General features: G+C 35.7%; 1 protein-coding gene across 1 annotated transcript in view; it reads left to right on the top strand.

Moving 5' to 3' along the window:
* Positions 1-26,964, top strand: part of AQR (aquarius intron-binding spliceosomal factor) — a 98,959-nt gene that overhangs the window by 28,038 nt on the left and 43,957 nt on the right. The window contains exons 8-18 of the mRNA XM_058738275.1: positions 97-165; positions 1,259-1,359; positions 5,238-5,314; positions 6,903-6,967; positions 8,625-8,741; positions 10,061-10,174; positions 12,122-12,225; positions 17,288-17,390; positions 19,885-20,005; positions 22,924-23,065; positions 26,133-26,311. Of these exons, the coding sequence (XP_058594258.1) occupies positions 97-165; positions 1,259-1,359; positions 5,238-5,314; positions 6,903-6,967; positions 8,625-8,741; positions 10,061-10,174; positions 12,122-12,225; positions 17,288-17,390; positions 19,885-20,005; positions 22,924-23,065; positions 26,133-26,311 (1,192 nt within the window). The remainder of the gene's footprint in view (positions 1-96; positions 166-1,258; positions 1,360-5,237; positions 5,315-6,902; positions 6,968-8,624; positions 8,742-10,060; positions 10,175-12,121; positions 12,226-17,287; positions 17,391-19,884; positions 20,006-22,923; positions 23,066-26,132; positions 26,312-26,964) is intronic.

A 26,964-nucleotide genomic window follows, 5' to 3' on the forward strand; every position in this document is an offset into this window, starting at 1 on the left:
CACCCTGGGACTTAACAAGACAGTATTTCCTTATGTAAAGATTTAAGTTAAAATACTGATGTGTGTATAAATTTGTTTTCTTTGTGCCTTAAACAGGAAGTAGACTTGATACGGAGTCAAGTGCAGCAGCTTATCTCCCTCCCAATGTGGATGGGCTTACAGCCGGTAAGTATCTTCAGAAACTTAGGCGTATGTGTGTTACAAGTGGAAAATGTGGTTTTAGACTTTGTAGCTTTAACATAGGTATAAAATGGTGGCCAAAAACCCCTTTTCCTGTTTAGAAAATGTATTTATTATGCATTAATTTGTCATGGGTGCAGTTTTTTTCAGTTTTAAAGTTTTTATGTATCTGCAAGCTAGTAGATTTCACCTCATGTCAGTATTATAAGGTAAAATAAGATAATATCTATGGAGTTCATAAAGAAGGGGGATAAATTTAGCAAACTATGGTGATTATTTCTGCGTGTGCCTTTGGATGAGACTAAATATAGACTAGAATATTTTATTTTCTTAGATTAGAATGTACATATAGCTATAGGAGAAGGTCTGGAATATGTTTAATGACTTCCTTTTTTTCATCAAATACTTATTGGATAATATGTGCCTGTATCAAAACCCAATTAACTGATCTTGGGGAGTAAAGTTATAACTGTCAAATTTTAGTATAGTACTTTATTCAAAATACCATTTCCTACATATGGGTTTTTGCATAGAGCCAAATATGCAAGTTCATTCATAGGTACCGGCTGATGGTGATGAAAACAGGCATATATAAATAATTAGTGCTAAGCTAATTATTTAATGTTAACTGATAAGTGCCATTAGAAAGAATGTAGTCATATGGACATTTCCTTGTCTGCTTGTGACAGCTGTTTCTGTGTTCATTGTTTTAGACTCATTTTTCAAACTTCAGTGATTTTACTAATAAGTGTTAATGCTCATATTTTTCAAATTTAAATCCTTCATTTTAGAAATAAGAAATTTAATTGATTATTGAGCTTATGACCTTCATAAGAAAAGGCAGTTTCTTTTTTTTTTTTTTTTTACATTATTAGTAACAATTGTTAGAATTAAATAGTTTTTTTAAAATTAGAGTTGTTAGTTTCTTAGTTTTCAGGTTTTGTCATGTTGCTTTCAGGTTTTATCCCATTGCTTTATATTGTATCCACACATTAGAAAACTAGCTGATAGTTGATCTGATATTTACCTTTGTAAACTTCGAGGTTACTGGTGATTTAATATCACATCATTCTTTCAGGCACGATTGGAATTAGAATTAAAAAAAACCCCTAAGCTAAGAAAATTTTGGAACTTGATTAAAAAGAATGATGAAAAGATGGATCCAGAAGCAAGAGAACAGTATGTTGCCAAAATTTTGTTCCACATTGGTTTATTATTTTGGTTGTAAGTCCTAGATGATGTTGATTGGTTTGTTGTTTCCTTTATATAGGCTGAACTAAATAAATAAGAAGTGCTTTTACTGTCGTAGGAATATTTTTCATAAAGGTCTAAAGGGGAAACCACAACATTACCATGTTTTTCTTCTTTCTCTTCTCTCTGCTCCAGTGATAAGTATATCATTGATCCTCTCCCTGCCTCTTGACCGTAGTTTGTCTGTCATGGATGTTTTTCAATTTTCTGCACAATCTTCAAGCTATCAATCAACTTTTCTTTCTTTTTCTCACTCCCTTACTCTTAATAGTGACTTTTATACACTCCAGCCATCATTCATTTGTTCATTCATTTATTCATTCATTCAACAAATAGTGAATGTTTATCATTTTGCCAGGTGCTCTTCTAGGTATAGGGGACATAATAGAGAATGAAATGGAAGTAGTTCCTATTCTGTGGAGCTTACATTCTAGTTGGGGGCAGATAGCACCAAAAAAAGATCAATTATATAGTGTCTTAGATGGTGATACATGTTAGGGAGAAAGATAAGTCAAGTATAAGGATTAAAGAAGCAGGTGAGGATTATGGTTTCTTTTAATAGTAGTATTTATTATGAGTTGGGGAAGTCTGATAGCAAGTATTTATTTCACCACACAAAGTGCTATTAGTAGGAAACGGGAAGGATCCACATACTCTTAAAGAGGCTTTTCTCTGTCTCTCTCTCTCTCTGTGAGGCTAACTCGGTGACTAGTGCAGCGATACCCCTTGCACTGTCTCCATCTTTAAAATCTTTTTTTTTTTTTTAATGTTTATTTCTTTTTTTTTTTTTTTTTTTTTTTTTTTTTTTTAATTTTTTTTTTTTTAACGTTTATTTATTTTTGAGACAGAGAGAGACCGAGCATGAACGGGGGAGGGTCAGAGAGAGGGAAACACAGAATCTGAAACAAGCTCCAGGCTCCGAGCCATCAGCACAGAGCCCGACGCGGGGCTCGAACTCACGGACCCGCGAGATCATGACCTGAGCCGAAGTCGGCCGCCCAACCAACTGAGCCACCCAGGCGCCCCTTTAATGTTTATTTCTGAGAGAGAGAGACAGAGCATGAGTGAGGGAGGAGCAGAGGGAGAGGGAGACACAGAATCCAAAGCAGGCTTCCGGCTCTGAGCTGTCAGCACAGAGTCCGACGTGGGGCTCGAACCCACGAGCTGTGAGATCATGACCTGAGCCAAAGTTGGGCACTTAACCAACCGAGCCACCCAGGCACCCCGTGTCTCCATCTTTTATTGCTCTTTTCCATTCACTCCTTTTTTTCTGCATATGTATATATGCTGAAGACTCCCTTCCCTTGGACCTATGATGACTTTCTGGTTCTTTCTTATTGTTTGATCCACTCTGGAGAGTACTCTATACATGTGTAGCTGGTAATTAAATTCATGAGTATGGATGAGATTATTTAGTGAGATACATAAACCATGAAAAGAGGGTTGAGGACAAAAAGAAATGGAACCTGGAGTTGTGCTGGTGGTTACTGAAAATAGGAAGAACTAAGAAAAGCTACATGTCAGAAAAATGAGTTTGGGTGGGTGGGAGTGAGAGCCACGAGGAGAAAATATTAGGGACAGGGTAGGAAAATTCCTTCTTTAATTTCCAACTCTAGTCTCATTATTCATGGTGTCTTCCCACCCAGCAGCCTCTTGATTAGATTAATCACATGGCATCTGCATTACTTGACTATTTTTTCTTAAACCTACTCTTCCTGTTACCTCAACATGATTTAATCATAAATCTCTCTGGCCCTGTCTTTGAATAATTCTTTGCTGTATACAGTTGACCCTTGAACAGGGCAGGGATTAGGGGCACTGGCCACCCTCTCATACAGTCACAAGTCCTCATGTAACTCGTGACTTCCCAAAAACCTAACTGTTTATAGTCCTCTGTTGACCAGAAACCTTACTGATAACAGTTGGTGAACATGTATTTGTATATTTTGTATATCATATACTGTACTCTTATAGTAAATTAAGCTTAGAGAATAGAAAATATTATTAAGAAAATCATAAGGAAGAGAAGATATATTTCCAGTACTGTGCTGTATTTATTGAAAAAATCTGCATGTGAGTGGACCTATACATTTCAAACCTGTGTTGTTCAAGGGTTAGCTGTACTTCTGTTTGCCATGAATTCCAGTTTCACTTAAGTAACATTCATTGTTTTCCCTCCTAAACTTAATTTTCTGGCCAGTTTCTCTTAATTCTTTCAGAAATTGGGCTTAGAATATTCCAGTCCTTTGGCCAGCAATTTATATCCAGTCAGCCAATCCTGTTGATCTTTTGTCCTTCCTCTCTTTTGCCTGTTCACACTGCTGTCATCTTAATTCAAGCCTCCAGAGCCTCTTGACTAAAGCATTACAATGAATTCCTATTTGATGTTTCTTCCAGCTTTCCCACAACAATGAGTCTAACTAGCCATCTTCATAGAAAATTTTGTGGTTTTCCCATATTCACAAGCTTTGCCTATTCACAAGCTTACAGTGGTTTCCTTCTTAGAGGAGAAGCTCTAAACTCCTTGCAGTGGCATTCAGAAACCTCCAGCTGTTTTGTTTGTGACTCCCCCAAATCCCTGGGTATTGATTGTTTCTTCAACATTCCTTCCCTAAGTACCCTTTCCCCTCCACTCCACTTTATTGAAGGCTAACCTTCCCAACACTTCTGGACCAACTACTTCAAGCCACTGTGCTTTCTTCTGAACTTCAAACCACGCTGTGTGTTTTTTATTGAAACTCCAGCTGTTGGTATAATAGTTAAAATATGTGTAGTTGTTGAGGGGCATCAGGTGACTCAGTTGGTTAAGGTCATCTGAATTCAGGTCATGATCTCACAGTTGGTGGGTTTGAGCCCCATGTTGGGCCCTGTGCTGACAGCTTAGAGCCTGGGGACTGCTTCAGGTTCTGTGTCTCCCTCTGTCTCTGCCTCTCCCTCACTTGTGCTCCGTTTCTCTCTGTCTCTCTCTCTCAAAAATAAAAATTAAAACATTTTTTAAAAAAATACATGTGTAGTTGTTGAAAGAATAGGTTCTTCAGTTGGAACCTATTGGAACCGTAGTACCTGTTTAATGGGACTGTTGTCAGCATTTAATGAGATTATTCGAGTGAAGCACTTAACACAGCTCAGATCCTGACACAGTAAGTGCTCATTTAATGTCAGCCAGTTTTAGTAATTACATGTTGATTTGTGTTACTGCTTATCGTCATGTTATATGACTTGTTTCCGGTTATGTAGTCATTCCCCTCCTTTGTATTTCCCCCAGGACTGGCATAATCATTTACAGCTGTCCAATACCTGGTGAATGTTTGTTGATTGACTGGTACACAGTGCATCTTAAATTAGTAATGAGTAGAAAGTTGTTCTTTAAACCAGCATTTAAGTTTTAGACATTGTAATACTCTATTATATATAATACTTAAAATATACTAAAGTATAAAATTGCTTGTTTTAACTGTATACTTAAACGTTAAATTTTGAATGTTAAGGGCAGACTTTAAATGAAATTTTGAAAATTTCAAGTTCTGACCTTTAAATCTCAAGTGAAAACCTTCACAGTAACATGGTAAGAGAAAGTGGTGTTTTCTTTGCTTGCTCATTTAGGCCGGTAATGAGGCTCTTCTTTTCTTTACATAGTCTTGTGTATACATACAAAGAAGCAGGTGTGTGTTCAAATTATGATCCTAATTTCAGAGAGAAGTGGAACATTTGAATAGTGTAAGAAAAGCTTGTTCAGCATTTAAATTTTACTTTTGAAATAATTATTTTTCAAAAGCAATTTGGTCAACATTGTTCTCTGATTTTAGAGCCTACCAAGAAAGAAGATTCCTTTCACAACTCATCCAGAAGTTTATCTCTGTGTTGAAATCAGTGCCACCTTCTGGTAACTATCTTCTTCCTCTCAGCTTATTTGTGAAGTTGTGGTTTAGATGCTCCTATAGTATTGACTAGCCTCTAATCTAAAAACTGCTCCTAGAACAGTTTTAAATCATAAAGACAATGTACCTGCCCTCCCCTTTTCATATATATGACCAGTCTGAGTATTATGACTGCGTTAAAAATTCACATATTTTGGGGTGCCTGGGTAAGCTCTGTTGGTTGAGTGTCTGACGCTTGATTTCGGTTCGGGTCATCCATGGGATTGAGCTCTTCATTAGGCTCTGTGCTGAATGTGAAGCCTGCTTAAGATTCTCTCTTTCTCTCCCTCCGCCTCTCCCTCTCTCCTCTCTTTTTATATGGTTATTGAAATATTCATTTACTTAGCAAATCTTTTTTGAGTTTGCTTGCAAGACCTAGATCCTGAACAAGGTGCTAGGGTACAATGTTGAACAAGTCAGTCACAGACCCACATGGCATTTATCCTGTGGTACTGAATAGTGTTTTTAGACAGCATCAAATACTGATTGGACAGGAGACAGTGATTTTTGAGATAACAAGCTATCAGGCAAAATGGGAAAGATATTCCCTCCAATGTGGCCCCTATTTATTGATGAAACAAATACAAATATATACTATGTAGACTATGTACATGGCATAAAAATATGCCATGATTATACTGTATTTGTGTGTGTGTGTGTGTGTGTGTGTGTGTGTGTGTGTGTGTGTGAGACAGAGAGACAGAGAGACAGAGGGAGGGAGATACGCCTGTATATCCAGAGGGGCTAATTACATTATGTTGGGTTTGCAAGCTCTACATAGAATACTTTTTACTTAATAAAGGTGTATATATACTATGTAAGGTGTATCATTTGTTAATATTTTATTTCCTAAATGGGATATAATCTAAGAACAGTTCTGTAGATACACCATATTTATATTTTTGCATCAGAGATTGTTGCTTTGTTTACACTACAGTAGAACAGAATTACTTATAAATGCCAACCTTCCAAGTAATATTTTACAACTGAAAATCATACCTATAATTTAGTGAGGAATAGATACTAATGCTATACATCAGCTATACCTGATTTGAGGCATAATGTTACTCCAGCCTAAGTGTATAGAAAAACTTGTCATATGCTGATAATCTAAGTCACTTACTTAATATTAGTATTTTTATTATTTTATTTTTTTTTAATTTACATCTAAATTAGTTAGCATATAGTGAAACAGTGATTTCAGGAGTAGATTCCTTAATGCCCCTTACCCATTTAGCCCATCCCCCCTCCCACAATCCCTCCAGCAACCCTCAGTTTGTTCTCCACATCTATGAGTTGTTAATGTTAGCCATTCTGACAGGTGTGAGGTGGTATCTCAGTGTGGTTTTGATTTGTATTTCCCTGATGATGAGTGATGTTGAGCATTTTTTCGTGTGTCAGTTGGCCATCTGGATGTCTTCTTTGGAGAAGTGTCTGTTCATGTCTTTTGCCCATTTATTCACTGGATTATTTGTTTTTTGGGTGTTGAGTTTGATAAGTTCTTTGTAGATTCTAAGTAAGGAAATTTTAACATGTTCTGTCTGTTATGTCCAGAACCTGTCACTATGGACAAAGTTCATTACTGTGAAAGATTCATTGAACTTATGATTGATCTGGAGGTAAGAAATTTGCAGTGACTTTCCTGTTACATCATCATTACGGTGGATAAGGTTAAGCATATGATTGTGAAATATGTGAAATATTTCTTCATTACCTCAGACAGGCCTTAGATTTTACCTGTTTCTATGTGTAACAGAGAAACAAAAGTAAAATGCAGTTGGCTCTTTAAGTTTTCAAATAACTGTCAGATGGCTGCTATTTGTAGAAAAAAACATGTAGTATAGTTATTAAATATGGGTCCAGCAGTGGCAATTTATTTTCTATCATATTTTAATACCCCATCATGGAGTTTTTAATAGTGGCTGAAATTGTGGATTTATGGGCATCTCTTTAATCTCACTTTTCTAAATGTGCCTAATATTGTTGGTGAAGAAAGATATAGCTGCTATTGTCAATTTTTTAAATTAAGATCCTTGAAGAAGATTTCATAATACTAGGTGCAAGATTTTGACAGAGAGTTCAGATGCAGAGTTGGTATAATTCAGACTGAGTTCATTTCCTTTCCCTCTTTAATGCAGGAAATTGAAAGAAAATCCTTTGTGTTCATTTCTTATCTGGAGAGAGAAGGTAGTTTCTTGACATACGTATTAGAGTATTGGACTTGCAGCCATGCATGAGATCTTCATTCAGATTCTCATTCTGCCAGTAACTAATTTATAGCCTCTGAGGATCTCAATAACCTCATCTATAAAATGAGGATATTTGATTAGATTAGTGGTTTTCAAACTGATGATCCCAGTGTCTCAGCATTGTCTTGCTGACTGTCAGAGGACGATGTGGTAAGAGGAAATGGAGGACGAAGTCTCCATATAGGGGTCCCCAGTCCCTTTTCTCTCAGAGTAGCACCATTTTTTTTTTTTTTTTCAATATATGAAATTTATCGTCAGATTGGTTTCCATACAACACCCAGTGCTCATCCCAAAAGGTGCCCTCCTCAATACCCATCACCCACCCTCCCCTCCCTCCCACCCCCCATCAACCCTCAGTTTGTTCTCAGTTTTTAACAGTCTCTTATGCTTTGGCTCTCTCCCATTCTAACCTCTTTTTTTTTTTTTTTTTTTTTTCCTTCCCCTCCCCCATGGGTTTCTGTTAAGTTTCTCAGGATCCACATAAGAGTGAAACCATATGGTATCTGTCTTTCTCTGTATGGCTTATTTCACTTAGCATCACACTCTCCAGTTCCATCCATGTTGCTACAAAGGGCCATATTTCATTCTTTCTCATTGCCACGTAGTATTCCATTGTGTATATAAACCACAATTTCTTTATCCATTCATCAGTTGATGGACATTTAGGCTCTTTCCATAATTCGGCTATTGTTGAGAGTACTGCTATAAACATTGGGGTACAAGTGCCCCTAGTAGCACCATTTTTAAATCTATACCCAAAATATATTGAGATTTCATAGAAGATTTTGTTTGAAAACTACTGGCTTTCCTATCTGTGAAATTTCTTCTAATGTCGTATTTTATTTATAAACATTGCCACTGCGCCTATTTACACATGGACCAGACCCTTTGCTTTGTGCACAGTGTCTTTTGGGAGACTAGAGGGTACTTTGTACATGATTGACACTTCTGAGTGAAGGATCAGTAGAGTTTACCTCTAGCTGCAGAGAACATGCAGATTTATTGCCATGGTATTTATTTTTTTTAGGCCCTCCTCCCCACAAGGCGCTGGTTTAATACCATTCTGGATGACTCTCACCTTTTGGTTCACTGTTACCTTTCCAATCTTGTTCATAGAGAAGAGGATGGGCATCTTTTTTCCCAGGTGAGCATTGATATATCTGAACATATTTTCATTTCTAAATTGATTCTTTTTCTGCCATGCAACCAAGAGTGCCAGTGGTGATATAAAGGAAATTTTACTAAATATTGAATTAAGTAATGTAAATTCCCAATTAGTCATTTTAAAGTAAAATCAAATCTTAGTATAGAAGACGAATGAATGAAGAGCTTTGATTAATCATATGTGATTTTATTATTGGACTAAATTAGGATTTTGGCAGTGCAGTCGCACATACTCATATATTTTATGTTAGTAACCACTGTGGAATACAGTAGATGATGAGCATTAATTTCAAGAGAACTATGCCCTCCTCATGGCTGTCTTTCCATAAGATGGTGGTGACCAAAACCGTTGAGAGCATGGCAGTGCACTTCATTTGCTACCTTGAGTAGAGAGAAGTAATAGTGTTTCACATTTCCTGTTTCGCATCACCTCTTCAGGAAAGTCTTCTACCAAACTCCTAATACTTGCCTTTCAATGAGATCATAGTTGGAGATACAATTTTTGTGTGCTTATATATTCTTTTAAGAATTCTTTTATCTTGTATCTATATTTTTTCTCATTCTCTTACTAAATTTCTATCCAGTGATTTGCCACATACATTAAAACATACTAAAATTCTAGTATCTGTTCTGCCATAGGTTAGAATCAATAATGATGAAGATTTGGGGTAAATGTAGCCAGTAGACTGTGTCTCTGGGGAAAACAGGCCTTCATTATAGCAGCAGGAACTAAGCCAAAGAAAGGGCTTAATGGCTGTGGCGACTGATGAGAGGAATAAATATCTTAGCTTTCCTCACCTTGCTGCATTTCCCTAATAGTAGCAGCACACAGAGAAGAATATCTCCAATTATGAATTCCAAAACCCTCATTCAGAAAATTCTGTATTAAGTGGCCTACCTAAGTAAAGGACCTCAGGAGTTCCCTCTAGTGGTGTAGTTCCATAAATTGGCAGTGGTGTACTTTGTTTTTTTCCATTTAAGTGTTTGGCTTCCTTTGATTAAATCCTTAATGTCCGTTCAGTACTGGGATTTCAATTTAAGTTCCTCTCTGTAGAAGTAGACCGTGTATATGAAATAGACTCTTAACAATTTATTCACAAGAAACATACTTTTTCCTCACACAAATAAAACATGTTTGGATATGTTCTGAAGTGTTTGTTGCAGTGTTTATATTCCAGAGTTTTCCAGCACCTCGGAGAAGGTATACAGACTTACTTAATCTTTATAATAAGTAGTTTTTGTTTGTGGTTTCTTGTTCTTATGTTCACACAGTTTATTAATGTAAATGTATCCTTTCAGCTTTTGGACATGCTTAAGTTCTATACTGGTTTTGAGATTAACGACCAGACTGGGAACGCTCTGACAGAGAATGAGATGACCACAATTCACTATGACAGAATCACTTCTCTCCAGGTGACTGAAATGCAGTATAGCCTGTGCTTCTGCTCCCATCAAGTTGGTTCATAAATAATGTAGTTTCATGTAGTACAGGTATAAAAAACTACTAATTTAATAGTGTTTCATCTTGAACTTTTAAAATATTACTTTTAAAATTTTTAAATACTTAAAATAATGCTAATTTTTAAATTTTTTTTTTTTTTTTTTTTTTTTTATTTTTTATTTTTGGGACAGAGAGAGACAGAGCATGAACGGGGAAGGGGCAGAGAGAGAGGGAGACACAGAATCGGAAACAGGCTCCAGGCTCCGAGCCATCAGCCCAGAGCCTGACGCGGGGCTCGAACTCACGGACCGCGAGATCGTGACCTGGCTGAAGTCGGACGCTTAACCGACTGCGCCACCCAGGCGCCCCATTAATTTTTAAATTTTTTAAAAATATTACTTTTAAATATTTTATTTAAATATTTTATTTATTTTTTAAGTAAGTTTCTAAAATATTACTTAAAAAATTTTTTTTAAATATAACTTTTAAAATATTACTATTTCTAATGAATTCATGGGGAAAAAAATGGCTTTCTTTATAGTCTTCAATCTTGAGAATCAAGATACTGATATTTGACACTCAGAAATGTTTGATTAATTACTGGGCCAATTTGGTGCATATACTTACCAGTTTTATTTATGAAAGGGTATTCCCAGTGTACCGAAAAAGTATGTGTGAGCGTTTTATAAATTTTAAAGATAAACACACGTAATGGGACCGAAATTGACCAGTACAGCTCAGCTGTGTCAACAGAGTACCTTTGTTTTCTGTTCTTGATTTCCTCTTGCTCTTGCCCTTCCTGGTGGTAGAAAGAAGCTTTTATTTGTCACTTTGGAGAAATTCAGTCCTTTCTGTTTCAGTCTTTTTGGGGAAAGAGTCAAACTTAAGTTCAAAATGTCTTTCATAATCAATTCCACTATCTCTCAGGGACTCTCTGCTCTCCCTCTTCTTTCCCCAAATGGCATCTGGGTATATGGAAGCATTGAGATAGCCTCATTGTTTTGGAAGAAGAGTGACCTGCACAGCTTAACATGTCTTTTCTTGCTTTGCTCAGAGCATTGGTGTTTTTGTCCTTCTGCTTCTGCCCTTGAAGTAACCACAGCTGGCGCGGCTTGTGGTCTGCTCTTTTGGCACAGGCATGGCGTGATGATTCCCGAGGAGCTTGGCTATCTCCTTGCTGACGAGGCCGCACTCTTGCTCTTGGTGATGCTGGAGTCCTCCAGAGAGCTGACTCCCATTCGTTTCCTAGCTTCAACAGTTCACTCTCAGGCTTGGGTTGCAGGGTCATTTCACCATTGCCTGTAGTAACCCTATGGCATGCTCACCAGTAACCTTGGCAGGTTTTTATGTCATCCCACTGTGGGGCACATGAAAACTTCCGGATTTCTCTGTGCCACATGGGCATTGAGAAGACTAGGGATGTTATCACATACACTCTTACCCGGTCACTGTAGTGCTACTATTTCTGTTTTCTTGTGGCTTACCCCATGTCGGCTGGGGGTGTTAACCCTGTGAAGTCCTTTCTTTCCAGAGTTCCTAAGTAAAACAAAGCACAAACTCACTGTACTTTTGGCTTCTCCCTCAAGCTATCTCTTCAGGTATTTTATTTCTCTCCCTTCCTGTCAGTGAAGGTAGCTTTATTGGCTGTTTCATGTATGTTCAAAATACAACTTAGAAATAAAAAATTGAACATTGACTCTTTGTTTTTGCGTTCCTGCTAGAATAATTCTGGTTTTCCCCCATTGTTTTGAATGCTTCTGGCTAAATAAGGCAGAGGTCACATATGAGACGCATATAAGAAACAGAAGTGCATTAATATATTTTTTGATATTTTTATTATATAGTATATAAATTGTAGTTTATTGTTAATATGCAGACATTAGTTCTTGAGTTTTGTTTTTGTTTTTCCCGTTTTCTAGAGAGCTGCCTTTGCACATTTCCCTGAACTCTATGATTTTGCACTCTCAAATGTGGCAGAAGTAGATACTCGGGAATCTTTGGTCAAGTTTTTTGGACCACTTAGGTAAGTCAACATGGAAAGAAAACTGAATTTTAATTTTCTTTGTGTTTTTAATCATTCTGCACTATCTTAAATAATGTAACTTGTTGCACCACTCACTTTGTTGACAACTAAAACTAATGCTTCTCTCCAGCAGTTAGTATCGTTAAGTCACTTCGCTATAATTATTGATCATCTATTTTGGGAGCAAAATTAATATTTATTAATTTAATGGTTTTTATTTTTGTTTTGGAGAGACAGAGCATGAGCGGGGCAGGGGCAGAGAGAGAGAGGGAAGCACAGATTCGGACATGGGGCTTGAACTCATGAGCCATGAAATCATGACCTGAGCCGAAGTTGGACACTTAACCAACTGAGCCACCCAGGCGTCCCAAAATTTATATTATTCATAACTTAAACATTTTTCCTAGATCATAAAGTTTTCTTAAAGTAGAACATAAAACTGGTATCCCATCAGTCATATCAGTAAATGTTAATATGTGACATCAAAGGTATGAGTTAGAAACCTTTTTGTGTGTTTAAAATTTATGAAATTAGTAATATTCTTTGGCACTCAGCTAATAAACATTTTTGAAAATGTAGTAATACGTTTGTACCACGTGGTAGGCACTCTGCTAAGTATGTAAATAATCCTCAAGACTTTCATTCGTGTGAGGAGTAGGTACCATTTTAGGTATAAGGTCACTGAGACACAGAATTGTTAAGTCATTTGTCTAGGTCAAATAGCAAGTAAGCAGCAGAGATAGGATTCAAACCTAACTTTTATTTTTTTATTTAAAAAAAAATTTTTTTTAACGTTTATTTATTATTGAGAGACAGAGACAGACCGTGAGCAGGGGAGGGGCAGAGAGAGAGGGAGACACAGAATCTGAAGCAGGCTCCAGGCTCCGAGCTTGTCAGCACAGAGCCCGACACGGGGCTCAAACCCACAAACCGAGCGATCATGACCTGAGCCGAAGTCAGACGCTTAACTAACTAGCCATCCAGGCGCCCCTCAAACCAGACTTTTAACTGTGCTCTGTTATCTCCCTATTGTCCTTAACTCTTGGGAGAAATTATGTTTAGCTCATTATGGATCTCTAAAATGAAACAAACTTGGCTTTAACTTAGAAGTTGATTAACTTGGAAGATTATTGAATCTTCATAAGAAGATTTAATAACTCTTTTTTTTTTAATGTTTATTTTTGAGAGAGAGATACAGAGCGTGAGTGGGAGAAGGGCAGACAGAGAGGCACAGAATCTGAAGGAGGCGCCAGGCTCTGAGCTGTCAGCTCAGAGCCCAATGTGGGGCTCGAGCTCAAAAACTGTGAGATCATGACCTGAGCCAAAGTCGGACACTTAACCAACCGAGCCACTCAGGCACCCAAATAATAACTCTTATAATGACGCATAGAATTATTTCATTCTCTTAATGAACTGCAGAAAGTTCCTTTGAATAACTCTGCCATATTATTTTGTGATCACTCTCCAATTGACAAATCTTTAATTTCTAAATTTTTGGCCATTATTAATGACTCACTAATGAACAACATCCTTTTTATTTCTATGTAAAAATTTTTGGCACTGATTCACAGAAGCACAATGGCTGACTCAAAGGGGTTATGTATTTAAAATTTGTTATATATTGCTAAATTCCCTTCAAAAGTATGTACCAGTTATACCAACAGAATTTGAGGATTTATTTCTTTCCCTACCAGCTAGGTAAATTAGTCTTTAATTTTCGCCAGTCCAAAGATAAAAGAACCGTCATTGTTTTACTTTGCATTTTGTGATTATGTTGGGGAAATTGAGCATCTTTCTATTTTTCTTGGCCATTTGCATTTTGTCTGTAACTTTCTTGTTATCTTTTGCTATTTTGTATTTCATTGCTTGTCATATTGATTTCTTTAAGAACCTTTATTTTGCATACTAATATTTTGTCTAGTTTGTGTTGTAATTATTTTCTCTCAGTTTCTCACTTTAGATTTTGTGTTGGTATATTTTGTTATTACAGCATTTACAATTTTTAAATTATATGTCAAGTCTTCTTAACAACAATATCAAATGTTTTATGTTAGAAGGGCTTCCTCCCCATAAGATTATAAAGTAGTATGTTTTTAAAACACCTTTATAGATTTTTTTTTTTACATTAAACGTAGCTGCATAATCCATATGGGGAATTTATTTTTGCCCATATTACTTCTTTACAATCTTGTAAATTATAGATGATGTTAAAAACCTTTTTTTAAATGTGGATTATAGCCATTATATTTGCTATAATAGAAATTAAAACTGGAAAAATGTTAAATAATTTATTTAAAAAGCTAATTAAAAGCCTATTATGTTAGCATACATATTATTAATGGAAAATATATTCTCCCAAATTAAAAAAAATAGAGTGAAAAGTGGCATTGTTTACACTTTTGCAATCTCTTTAATGTCTGACTTAATCAAAGACAGTTGAATTTGCAGATGTGCTTCTGTATTTCATTTATTGTGAGATTGTTTTGGTTGAAGTAAATGAAGAAAATCAGGCCTTATGCAAAAAGGAAATATATTTCAGTAGCTTTTTCAAATAATTGTGAATATTTTTCTTTGATACAATATAAAAACTTGACAAGTGGTAGTTTCTTAAACGTTAGTTTTAGTGTGGTATCTGAAACCATATTAAGGAACTCTGTGCAATTAAAGTGAATTAATTTTAGAAATGGCGATATTTGCCTTTCTTATGGATGAGAGGACTCAATTAAGGTATGAATTCTTCCCAAACTGATCCATAGATATAATTCAGTTCCAATCAAAATTCCAACAGAATATTTTCTAGAAATTAACAGGCTTATTCAGAAATTAATATAGAAAGGCAGAGATGAGAACAGCCTAAACCATTTTGAAAAAGAACAGAGTTGGAGGATCCTCACTACCGAATTTCAAGATTGCTTGTAAAGCTACAGTAGTCAAGACCCTGTGGTATTGAATAAAAGACAGACAGACATAGACATCACCGGAACAAAATAGAATTCAGAAATAGACCGCACATATATGGTTAGTTGATTTTTGACTAAGATGCCAAAGCAACTCAATGGAGAAAGGATAATCTTTTCAACAATAGTGGAACAGTTGGACATCTCTATGCAAAGTATGAAATTTAACCCATACTTCACATTCTGTACACAGATTAACACAAAGTGAGTCATAGACCTATTTATCAAAACGGGAACTAATAGGACATACAGGATATCTGTGTGATTATGGTTTGTACAAACATTTCCATAGACACCAAAGCACAGTCCATAAAGAAAAAAAATGGATATGTTGGACTTTATAAAAATTTAAAACTATTACTATTTGAAAAGACATTGTTAAGAGAATGAAAATACAACCCCAAAGGGGAAGAAAATATTGGCCAAACACGTATCTGATGATGGGCTGTCTCAGAAATCAGTGATAAGAAAACAATTTAAAAATAGCTCAAGGAGTGCCTGGGTGGCTCAGTCTGTTGGGGTGTCCGACTCTTGCTTTCAGCTCAGGTCATGTTCCTGGGGTTGTGGGATCAAGCCCTGGTCAGGCTCCGTGCTGGCTGTGGAGTCTGCTTGGGATTCTCTTTCTCCCACTTGCACTCTCTTTCTCTCAAATATATATAAAAAAAAATTTAGCTCAAGATTTGAACAGATACTTCACCAAAGATAATGCATTTCAGTAACGCCACAGAAAGATGCTTAGTATCATTAGTCATTAGAGAAATGCATATTAAAATCATAATGAGATACCATTACATGTCTATTAGAATTGTTTAAAAAAAACATGCAGTGTATTGACTTATGACAAGGATGTGGAGCAGCTGGATTCTCATACATGGCTGATAAGAATTCAAAGTTCGCAAAAATTTGACAGTTTCCTGTAAAGTTAAACATGTACTTACTGTATAATCTAGTATTCTCACAGATATACCCAAGAGAAATGAAAATTTGTGTTTGCACAAAAATCTGTGTGGAAATGTATATAGTGGCTTTAGTTATAGTTACCTTTTAAAAACATATCCTTCAACTGGTGAGTGAATACACATGCTGTGCTACATCCCATATGTTGGAATACTACTCAGCAATAAAAAGGAACCGATTACAGACATGCAGTCTGGGTGCATTTTAGTTGCGTTATGCTAAATGAAAGCAACCAGTGTCAAAGGCTACATAATGTATGATTCCATTTATTTGACCTTCTAGAAAAAGCAAAGTCGTAGAGATCAAAAACAGACTAGTGGTTACCAGGGACTGGGATAGAGTATGTGAGGGAATTTGGGGAGTGTGATGAAACGTATTTAAGTAATGGAAAGCTGTTCAGCTCACGGTGGTGAATGCAAGTTTTCTAGAATTCCAGTTTTTCACTTGGCAGTTCAAATTTTATCTTTGGTAACAAATAGTGTCAGTTGTTTTCCTTAAAGTTACTGGTTTGTTCAGATTTGAAATTTTTTTGCCATTTATTCAGGTCTGAATAACCATAGTTTGTCAGTTCGTTCAAGCAAAAATTGTGTGCAAAATGTGTGCATCCCATTCTGTCACACAGAATTTTTTAAAAGCATAGTCAAGAGTCCAAATTTAATTATATTAATAATTAATTTTAATTACTAATTTAATTTTAGTTAATATATTAATTTTGCTGCTTCATTAATTGCATTCTTAACTTTTTTTACTCTGCATGGGGTAGTGAGGAATGCTATGGCTACTTACAGTCCTGGTTGGTGCCACCACCTTACCCTATGTCAGCAGTTTACCCACCATTGCTTTACACTGTGTGGGAAAGACAGTGGAAAAAAAACAAATAATGTCCTAGTATTAATATAAAATAGTATTTTTCTTGCATACTTTCTAGAAGGGTCTCAGGGACCATAGGGGTAGGCAGATGATAATTTGAGAGCCTACATTAAGGGGATTAACTTTCATTGGTAATTTTTTTTTAATTTTCTGCTATATCGTATGATTATATTTTCTAGGTAAAATGTTTTAAGCCATCTGTAAAATTAGGTGTTTCAAAAATGAACTAGGGTTAAATTAATAGAATACTCTTGATCTGAATATTCCTTATTCTGCAGTTCAAATACACTCCACCAGGTGGCATCATACCTCTGCTTGTTACCAACTCTTCCAAAAAATGAAGACACAACTTTTGATAAAGAATTTCTTCTAGAATTGCTGGTAAATGTTAATGTTCTTTGAATTTTCCCTACCATTTTGAATCATACCTAAAGACCTGGGTATGTCTTTTTTTCCAGGGCTAAAGGGTAAGTAGATCGTTGCTACCTATTTTACAATTACATCATCATTTGTTTTTGTCAGATTTCTTTTCTCATCTGTTAGATTTCTTTTCTCAAGACTTTACCACTCACAACTGCTTTATGGCATGAATTCATTGCATACAGACATTTATGAGCAGCTTCTTTGTCAGGCTCTGGATTCAGGCAATGGGGAATGCATAGATAATTGACACCATTCCTGCCTTTTAGAGGTCACAGTTACATACACACAGGTAATACATATGTATTCATATCTGTCTATCTGTGTATTTTAGAAGTTATTTAAAGTACCTTGAGTATTGACATATACCTTTATCATTAGAAAACTCAGGAATGTTTAAAGAAAATAAGTTATCACTGACTTAGTGGTTTAAGAATTCTAAGGGATTTTTCAGTCATTTTGGAAAGTGGTGGACTTTATCTCTCAAACTAATACTTTTTTTTTGGTAAGGTTTTTTTTTTTAAGGTTTTCTTTTTTTTAAGTGCAGTTTTAAGGCTCACAGAAAAATTTGAGGGAAAGGAGTATACCTTACTTTTAGCTTTAGTAAAATCATTCATAAAATGTATGAGTAATTATGTCTACACTATGAATATTTAAGTTGTTTGCAATGTTCACTTAAAAATAATGATGTGATCCTGGCACATGCCTCTTTGTGCCTATGTGGGGACATTTAGGAGAGGTACCTAGAAGTGAAATTATTTGATTAAAACATGTGCTTATTTAAAAGATAGGATGCAGCCAAATTATCCTCAAAGAGGTGCATTTCCTACCAACAGTGTGTTAGAGTATATCTCCTTAAGCTTGTACCAGCATTGGGTGTTATGAGTCATCCCAATTTTTGCTAGTGTCATGAGTTAAAAAAAAAAAAAAAAAAAAAACTTGTTTTAATTTTTTGTTTTCTGTTTGCTATTGAAAAGATCCTAAAGGACTTCCTTCCTCTGCTATAGTTTGAGTAGTTTTTAGTATGTTTTTTATAACTTTACAGACATACACTATGTAAGAGTATATATACATCTTTTAACATAGAGCCATAATGGGCACAGTTTTGTGACATATATTCCAAGCTAATGCTTTTAATATAGGGTATAAAATACAATTCCTTACTGTAGAGAAGAAGATATGCTACTTTGGGAATAGTTACCAGAAACCATTATAGCAGATGTTTTAAGCCTGGTGACAGGTGCTTCAGTGCCATTTGGAGAGAAATTCCTGGAGTTTTAAATTAATTCATGTGTGGAAAATACTTTTTTATTGATATATTTACTTGTGTGAAATGTATGTCTCGGGTCACCATCTTTGCCTTCTTCGTTATTTCCGAGTGCCAAGTGCTTTCTAAAAATTCCTTGTCCTATTTTCTGACAATGTAAAATCGTTTCTCATAAGTCAGGTTTGGGGATTATTAATAAATCCTTACTATACAAAGAAATGAGGATTTCTTTAGGAATCTTTCTAATGGAAAACAGGTTTAAACATAAGGCTTGATTTTATGCCTTTTACAGTCTTAGAGCTAAGATTTTATTTTTGAAATTGAAATATTTATGCCAAAAAGAAAACGGTTTTAAAAATTTAAAAATTTATAGTGCTACAGCGTTATCTCTCATTTCCTCTTGTTCCTAAACGATTTCCTCAGGCTTTGGATTCTTCTAATATCTGAATAATGATGAAGAAGTTGAAATATGCATATTGGTTAGATGATATCACACTGTCTTCTTTCCTAAAATAATACTATCTCTACTGAAGAGAACATGACACATTTTTCAAATATATCATTATTTTAACATATTAATTAGGGAACAAGCTTATTTCTGTGTTTGAAATAGAGGACTACTATAATATTAACAATGGAAATCTACATAGAGGCCATCAAGTCCACCTCTCATTTTACAAGGAAGGCTGAGACCAGGTTATTAATAAACAAAATTTTCCATATTGTTTAGTTAGTATAAGGATAAAAACTTTAATCGAGGACTTAGGGCTCCCATTTTTTTCTTACATTGATGAATACTAAGTGCTGCCATGTGCAAGGCACCTTGATGCTATTTTACAGTATTCTATTTCATTTTCATAAGAAACCTGAGAGGTAGGTGGTATTTTATCTGTTTTACTGAAAGATTGCTAAAATCAGGGAAGTTGAGGTATCTTGCCCAGTTTTTATGTAGCTCATACATAGAGGTTCTGGGAGTTGAACTCAGATCCATCTGATTACAAAGCTCACCGTAATGGGTGCCTCTTTCATCTTTGATTTATGGAGAAATTGAAAAAAGGAAAGAAAAACCTCTAAGTACTACCATAACTGAAAGAAATGAAACTTCTCATTTCAAACTTTATGGTGAATTTCTCCATAAATCATTTTAACAAAAGATGCTTCTGACTTTCTACATGAACCTGTTTCTAGGTATCTCGTCACGAACGTCGAATTTCTCAGATTCAGCAGTTGAACCAGATGCCTTTGTATCCAACTGAGAAAATCATTTGGGATGAAAATATTGTCCCAACTGAATACTATTCTGGGGAAGGTAAGCCAGAGAAGCACGGGATTCAGGTGTGCCATGAAATTTAATTTAGAATTTATCATAGGTAACTGAAAGTACTTCTGTCTGTTACATACATTAGGATAATATTCTGGTACCTTCAAGTTCATTTTAAAGCTGGAAACTATTCAGTATTTGAATGCTTAGCATTAAGGATTTTTATTAAATTTAACCATGTCCTAATGTGTGTATGTGCATGTCCTCAGATGTGCACCTGTATACATATTTTATGTCATGTACATATGTCGTCCTTTATAACATATGACCATAAGCAATAAAAATACTGTACGGAACATAATAGTATAAGAAGTGTAGCTTTCATTATGTCACTGTAATAGGTTTTGTTTGGTAGTGTTTTATTTCAAAGCCTTTTTAGAAGTTCTTCTGAATTCCTTGTTAAGCCAGTTAATGACCACCAAAAATTGTCATTAGTTAATAATAAACCCCTAGTCTGATTGAAAATGGTATTCCCTGGTTTGTTTACCTATTTCAGCAGATTTGTTCCTAAATGCTTTTGTTCATCCTTTAAGGATGAGAATTCGCCAAAATTGAGTATATGCTGAAGTATATTGTGACATATTTTGAAGGCATATTTCAAAAAAAATTTTAAGGAAATTTTTTGAACAATGGCATCATTATGAGAAGCTTAGCTGTTTTAAAGACCTCACCAGTGGTACATTTATTTAAAATGGATATTTCAGAGTCCTGTCCTAAAGCCGTAACTTTAGTAAACCCACACCAAAGTTTTTCTAGATTTCAGAATAGGCAGTCTTCATTTTTTATTTTTTTCATTCTTACAATGGCCAGTGCATTGTTTTCTCACTTTTTCCAGTTTGTTCATGCTAAAAGCATTTATGACCATGGATGTATGCCATCTCTTTTCTAATCAGTTCCTACAAAGCAGATACCACTTCATACTTTGTTTGGCAGTAAATAGCTTATATTTTCTTAAACATAGACCTAGTCATACATGTACCTTTTGGTGCTACTCAGTCACACTGGTCAGCATATAAAACACATTTTGCCAGGTATAGAAAGTATTGCTCTTCTTTCGTTCCGGTGAACTTAAAGGAAAAGGGATTTAAATCTTTTCAGCTTTCATAGCAAGAAAGTATTTCAGAACAATATTAGTTGCCACTGTAATTAAGCTGTTTTCAGAGCCTTGACTATATCATGCCATTGTTCTTTCGTGACCATGGATGGCCCTGTGTTTTGGGGGCTCAACATCTGCTGATAATAAATAGGCAAAGATCAAAGCTAATACTGCATGATACAGACTGCTTCTGGCTCCCAGGGAGAGGAAGAAATTGGGACAGATATAAAAATAGATATATTGTAAGATTTGTAAAGAAAATTCTTGTAAAATCTTTTGCCCCTTTTTTGGACCTTTTTAATAAACACAGATCTAGAAAGCCACACAGAATAAATATAGAGCTTAACTAAGTGTCATAAGAGAAATAACCACCTTGTTAGCCATCCCAGAACCCTCCTATAAGCTCCTTCCTAGTTACTGCTGCTGCCTCCACTTGAAAGTAACCATGTCTTCACTTCCATAGTAATCACTATATATTTCTTCATAGTTTTATCACCGAATTGTGCATCCACATATGATAGTTAATCGTGCACATTTTTTAAATGTCTTTTACTTTACAAGTACCTCATATCCCTTCCTTTTGTTTTGAAGAACCTGAGTTGTTTGTTCCACAGTCTAGCTTTTTTTTAGTGACTACTCAGTATACACCCGAGTATGTCCCTCTGCTCTTTATTTTTCTTACAGATTGGTATCTGAATGCAGAAGCTTGATCAGGCTTAAGGTTTTCTCTCTGGCAAGATTCTTGGTAGTGTTGTATTCTTTCATCAGAGGCATATGATGTCTGGTTGTTTTTGTGGGTCTGATGTTAGCTGCCATTGCTGCTTAACAGCTAGATTTGTTAATTCAATGACGGTTGCAGAATGGTGACATTTTAACTCTTTTTTTCTTTTTTTTAATAAGATTGTGCTCTCAAAGAGATGCTTTCCCTTAGCCTCTGGCCTGAAAGATACTGAGTCAGATTATAAATCAGAATTTATGAACATAAATGATGTGAAATAAAAAAAGAAATTTTTTTATGTTTATTTATTTTTGAGACAGAGAGAGCATGAGCAGGGGAAGGGGAGGGGTAGAGTGAGAGAGACAGAGAGGCAGACAGACACAGAATCCGAAGCAGGCTCCAGGCTCTGAGCTGTCAGCACAGAGCCTGATGCAGGGCTCGAACTCACAAACTGTGAGATCATGAGCTGAGCTGAAGTTGGTCGCTTAACCAACTGAGCCACTCAGGTGCCCCCCATTTTTTTATTTATGTTTTTTGCTATTAGGTTCATTATTGCTTCGGTACAGTGGGAATGGAAGTAACTCCAGGAATAACAACCAATGCCGTATCCTTAAAGTCTAGCCAAAAGACAAGATTCAGAGCACAGTAATGACCACTGGAGATAGATTTATGCATTGTAGCATACTAATTAGGTTCTGCGATAAATTTGTCATGGGGTTAGTTTATGGTCATTGATTACTTCAAGCTTTGCCAAATAAAAATTAGTAAAGGAAGAATTTCTAAACTACTTGAGACTATATTAATTTTAAGTATCTTCAAATATTTTTTAGAAGATTGTTTGTATATGAATTATTGGTATGTGGTTATATGTATTAATGAGATTTGTTCTTCCTTTCCAGTTCTTAATAGATAGTTCTTAACCTGGTTTCAGTTCTGTGTGAAAATAAAAATAGGACCTTATCAAATATGCTGTATTTCAGCATATTAAACATTAAATTAGACTCTACCAAATTTGTGGTACATTTCTTTATACATAGTACAGCTGTCTGAGTAAGAGAATAATTTGGATGTGGATGTTGTTTTCTTTTTCAGGTTGTCTTGCTCTTCCCAAGTTGAATTTGCAATTTTTGACTCTCCATGATTACCTTCTAAGGAACTTTAATCTCTTCCGCTTAGAATCAACTTACGAAATTAGGCAGGACATCGAGGATAGTGTCAGCAGAATGAAGCCATGGTTAGTAAATTGGTTCCATTTGTAGTGAAGAGATGCAAACCGTGACATACCTCTGTCAGAAACCTCATAAGTGTGTTTAGAAATAGTATACCTGGCTTGTAGATGCCCTCCAAAATATGATATTTATTCTTTGAGAAATTGTCTGATTTCTGTAAATTTACTCTTTGAGAAATTCCCTAAATTCTCTAATGTGGATTAGAGTATATCAAAAGTGCTAAAATATAAAATATGTATCTGGATCCTTGGGGGTGGGGGACTGGAAATAAGATAAGGGGAGAGAGGTCATCATTCTCGGCGACAGGGAAGAAGTGTAGAGGAGAGTAGGTTGAACATGAGTAAAAGGGTAAAGAGGGAGGGTATGGGCTGACCCAGCGGGCCTATACTAGGGCAGGACGGTTTAAGTCCTGGGAGCTTATAATAAAGGGGTCTTCTGCTACCCCAGCTGCTCTTGTGGCTGTCACCAGTACCTCAGTTAGCCTCTCTAAGGGACCTGACAAGAGATGAGGAGCATTGCTGAGCATCACATGGAATGGAACGTTGGGAAGTCTTCCTTGGCCCTCCATCCATAGATTACCTTGAAGAGACTAAATCAGGATTTATTTGGGGGCCTGTGAGTAGGGCTTATTATTTGATGAAGTCTTCTGCTTAAACTCCCTGCCTACTAGCTCATGTCTGGAATTCCATTAGCTAAGAAAAGACTTTCATTCTAATTTTTGGAACCAGCTGTGCATTAGATTTGTGGAGGTTAGTTTTGCGTTTTAGACATGACTTTATGTCCTTCATTTATTATTTCATTCTAAGTATGAAATTGATGAGGGTAAGTTATATACCACAAGTGACCATAAACTAGTAAAATTAATTCTGTAAAATGAATTTTTATTATAGTCGTACCATGTGTGCACATATAATTATGCTGCATTCTGTATGCAAAGCTTAACACTTTTTGAATATGAACTGATGCAGGTATTTTCCAGGCTTCTCTCCTTACTAATTACAGAGAGCTACATGGACACTGTGATTATGATCTATTTTTTTCACTTCCACATTTTATTTTATACACACTTCTATTTTTTAATTAATTCTTATGTGAAAAGTTATTCTGGGTGAGACTATAAAACACAACATAAAGTATTTTTGACTTAATAATCAGTTGAGTCAGTAGGCAGGCTAGCACTGTGAGATTTGTATACTCACTGGCTGATCATCCCTGCCCACAGCTTTGCTGAAATTATTGCCTATTGTTTGGACCCCCGGGGGGAGTGTTTGATCGGAAGCTTCCTTTCAGTTTATGGTTACCTTGCGTGTATATGCTCAGATTCTGGACCTAATTTTGGCTATTTTGCAAACTAGGGATTTATTAATTAGCAGATTATCAAATAGAATTCACTTATATTTTACTTAAATGTCAAATAAGCCAAAAATACTTAGAGTTCTTCTGGTCTATTAACAAAGGAAATTTTTTTAACTTACATTATTTTCTGCTAAGGAGGAAAAATATCATTTTTGAGAGTTTTAACTTGTGATAATAAACTTTTCTAGATTTTCATAAAAATGATGAGATCTAGGGGCACCTGGGTGGCTCATTTGTTTGAGTTTCCGATTGTGGCTCAGGTCATGATTCTTGCATTTGTGAGTTCAAGCCCTGCATTGTGCTCGCTGCTGTCAGTATAGAGCCCGCTTTGGATCCTCTGTCCCCCTTTCTCGCCACCCCATCTCAAAATAAATAAACATTAAAAGAAAAAGATGAGATCTAAAAAGAGGCCAGACTTCTTTCTGCTCGTGTGTGCTGAAGGTGGAGAAGAGAGGCATTTTTACTCAGTGCATGGTTCTAATGATCATGTTTTCAGGCTGCTAAAACCACTGAGCAACATACAGGCAGAAATCTGTCCTCTTTAATGCTTCATGTTGCAGGTAGATTTTCTAAGCAGAAGTTGGGGAGAATAGATTAGTGGTTGCCTGGGTGTAGGAACAGGATTGACTGTAGTCAGATGAGAGGGATCTTTTATACATAGGATGGAAATGTTCTCAAATTACATTGTGGTGATGGATGCACAACCCTGCAAATTTACCAAAAATCATTGAAATGTGTGCATTTACAGTGAATGGATTTTATGGTGTATAAACTAATACTGTAGTAAAATTGTAAAAAATGGAGGAGGTGATAGTTATTACCTTTTAGAAATTGTACTAAGCAAGTCACTGGATGCAGAACATTTGTTTTTAATTAGTTTTACTCTTTGATATTACAAAATGTGTAGGTTTTTTCTTATAACACAAAGACTTTACATGGAATATAGCTTTTCTTTATCTGTGTAAGCATGTTATTTTTGGCAGTGCTTTCCAATTTGGGAGTGTGGCTACAGAATTTATGTTACAGATTTCCCAGATATACTAGTTAATGTAAAATTTAAAGCACTACTTAGACTAAGAAGAAATAATGGGTATTTGAATGTTACTGATTCTGATTATTACAACTAGCTTATTTGTACCCCTAATTCATGGCAGCATCTTTTAAATGATTTAACTATTACGCCCTAAAGCAAGCATTTGCATAGATATTAATCGTTTGTTGGTTTGGTTTTAATTTTTAAAATTCTAGCTTGTTCTAAAACAGCTTATAGAAATACCTATACATAAAATGGAAATAGTTGTGACTATCTTGATGAAAAGAGGAAGAGGATAAGAATATAAACTAAAGCTAACTATGCTAGATTATTATTATAATCTAGGTTATTCTATCATTATAATAGATTATTCTTTGACAGCATGGCTCTGCTCTTATGTATATAGTTACCTTTTTTTCCTGGGTGTGTGTAGGCTACTCCTCCTTTGTCCCTTTCTTTACTGGACCATGTTTGCCAATTCATACTGTTGAATATATTCCTTATATATTGGGACTTGGTTTTTGTTTTTTGTTTTTTTGTTTTTAAGTTTATTAGTAAGAGTTACTAATGTCAGGGCTTAGTTAGGAGCTAAACATGTATTCCTCCTTACTAATTGTACTTGTCCCAAAGTTGGGGAAAAGTCCTTTTTTGTTTGAGTAATCATGCACTTTTTTGGTTTTCAGGCAGTCTGAGTATGGTGGTGTAGTGTTTGGTGGCTGGGCACGAATGGCCCAGCCTATTGTCGCTTTCACTGTGGTTGAGGTTGCCAAGCCCAACATAGGTGAAAACTGGCCAACCCGAGTTCGTGCGGATGTTACCATCAATCTGAATGTCAGAGACCATATCAAAGATGAATGGGAAGGTAATTCTCTATTTCAAAAAGTAAAGCTACCTTTTGCCTTTATAGTTTATAGATTTTCACTTAGAAAATTGGCAAAACACTTGCACTAAATATTACCCTTCTAAACATTGTCTTTATATTCATTAGTAGTAAAAATAACAAGGATCATATAAGAATCATTAAATGTCTCAATACTTTAATAAAAAGCATAAAAGAGCATACATATCACAGTATTTTGAAAATTGCTGTTTGCGAAGCTGAGATGAGAGCTCTTTAAACGTCACATATAATGGGGCGCCTGGGTGGCGCAGTCGGTTAAGCGTCCGACTTCAGCCAGGTCACGATCTCGCGGTCCGTGAGTTCGAGCCCCGCGTCAGGCTCTGGGCTGATGGCTCGGAGCCTGGAGCCTGTTTCCGATTCTGTGTCTCCCTCTCTCTCTGCCCCTCCCCCGTTCATGCTCTGTCTCTGTCTGTCCCAAAAATAAATAAAAAACGTTGAAAAAAAAAAATTTAAAAAATAAACGTCACATATAGTAAGATGATATTTATGAATTTGTAGGATTGGTATAAAAAGAATTAAAATATTACTGTTTGCTAAAGAAGGGGGGGACAGCCCATGTATAACTTGTACACATGCAGAGTTGTTATGGAAAATTGGTATTTTTAAGAGATAAA

This window comes from Neofelis nebulosa, chromosome 7 (assembly GCF_028018385.1).
Source record: "Neofelis nebulosa isolate mNeoNeb1 chromosome 7, mNeoNeb1.pri, whole genome shotgun sequence".
Classification (NCBI taxonomy): Eukaryota; Metazoa; Chordata; class Mammalia; order Carnivora; family Felidae; genus Neofelis; species Neofelis nebulosa.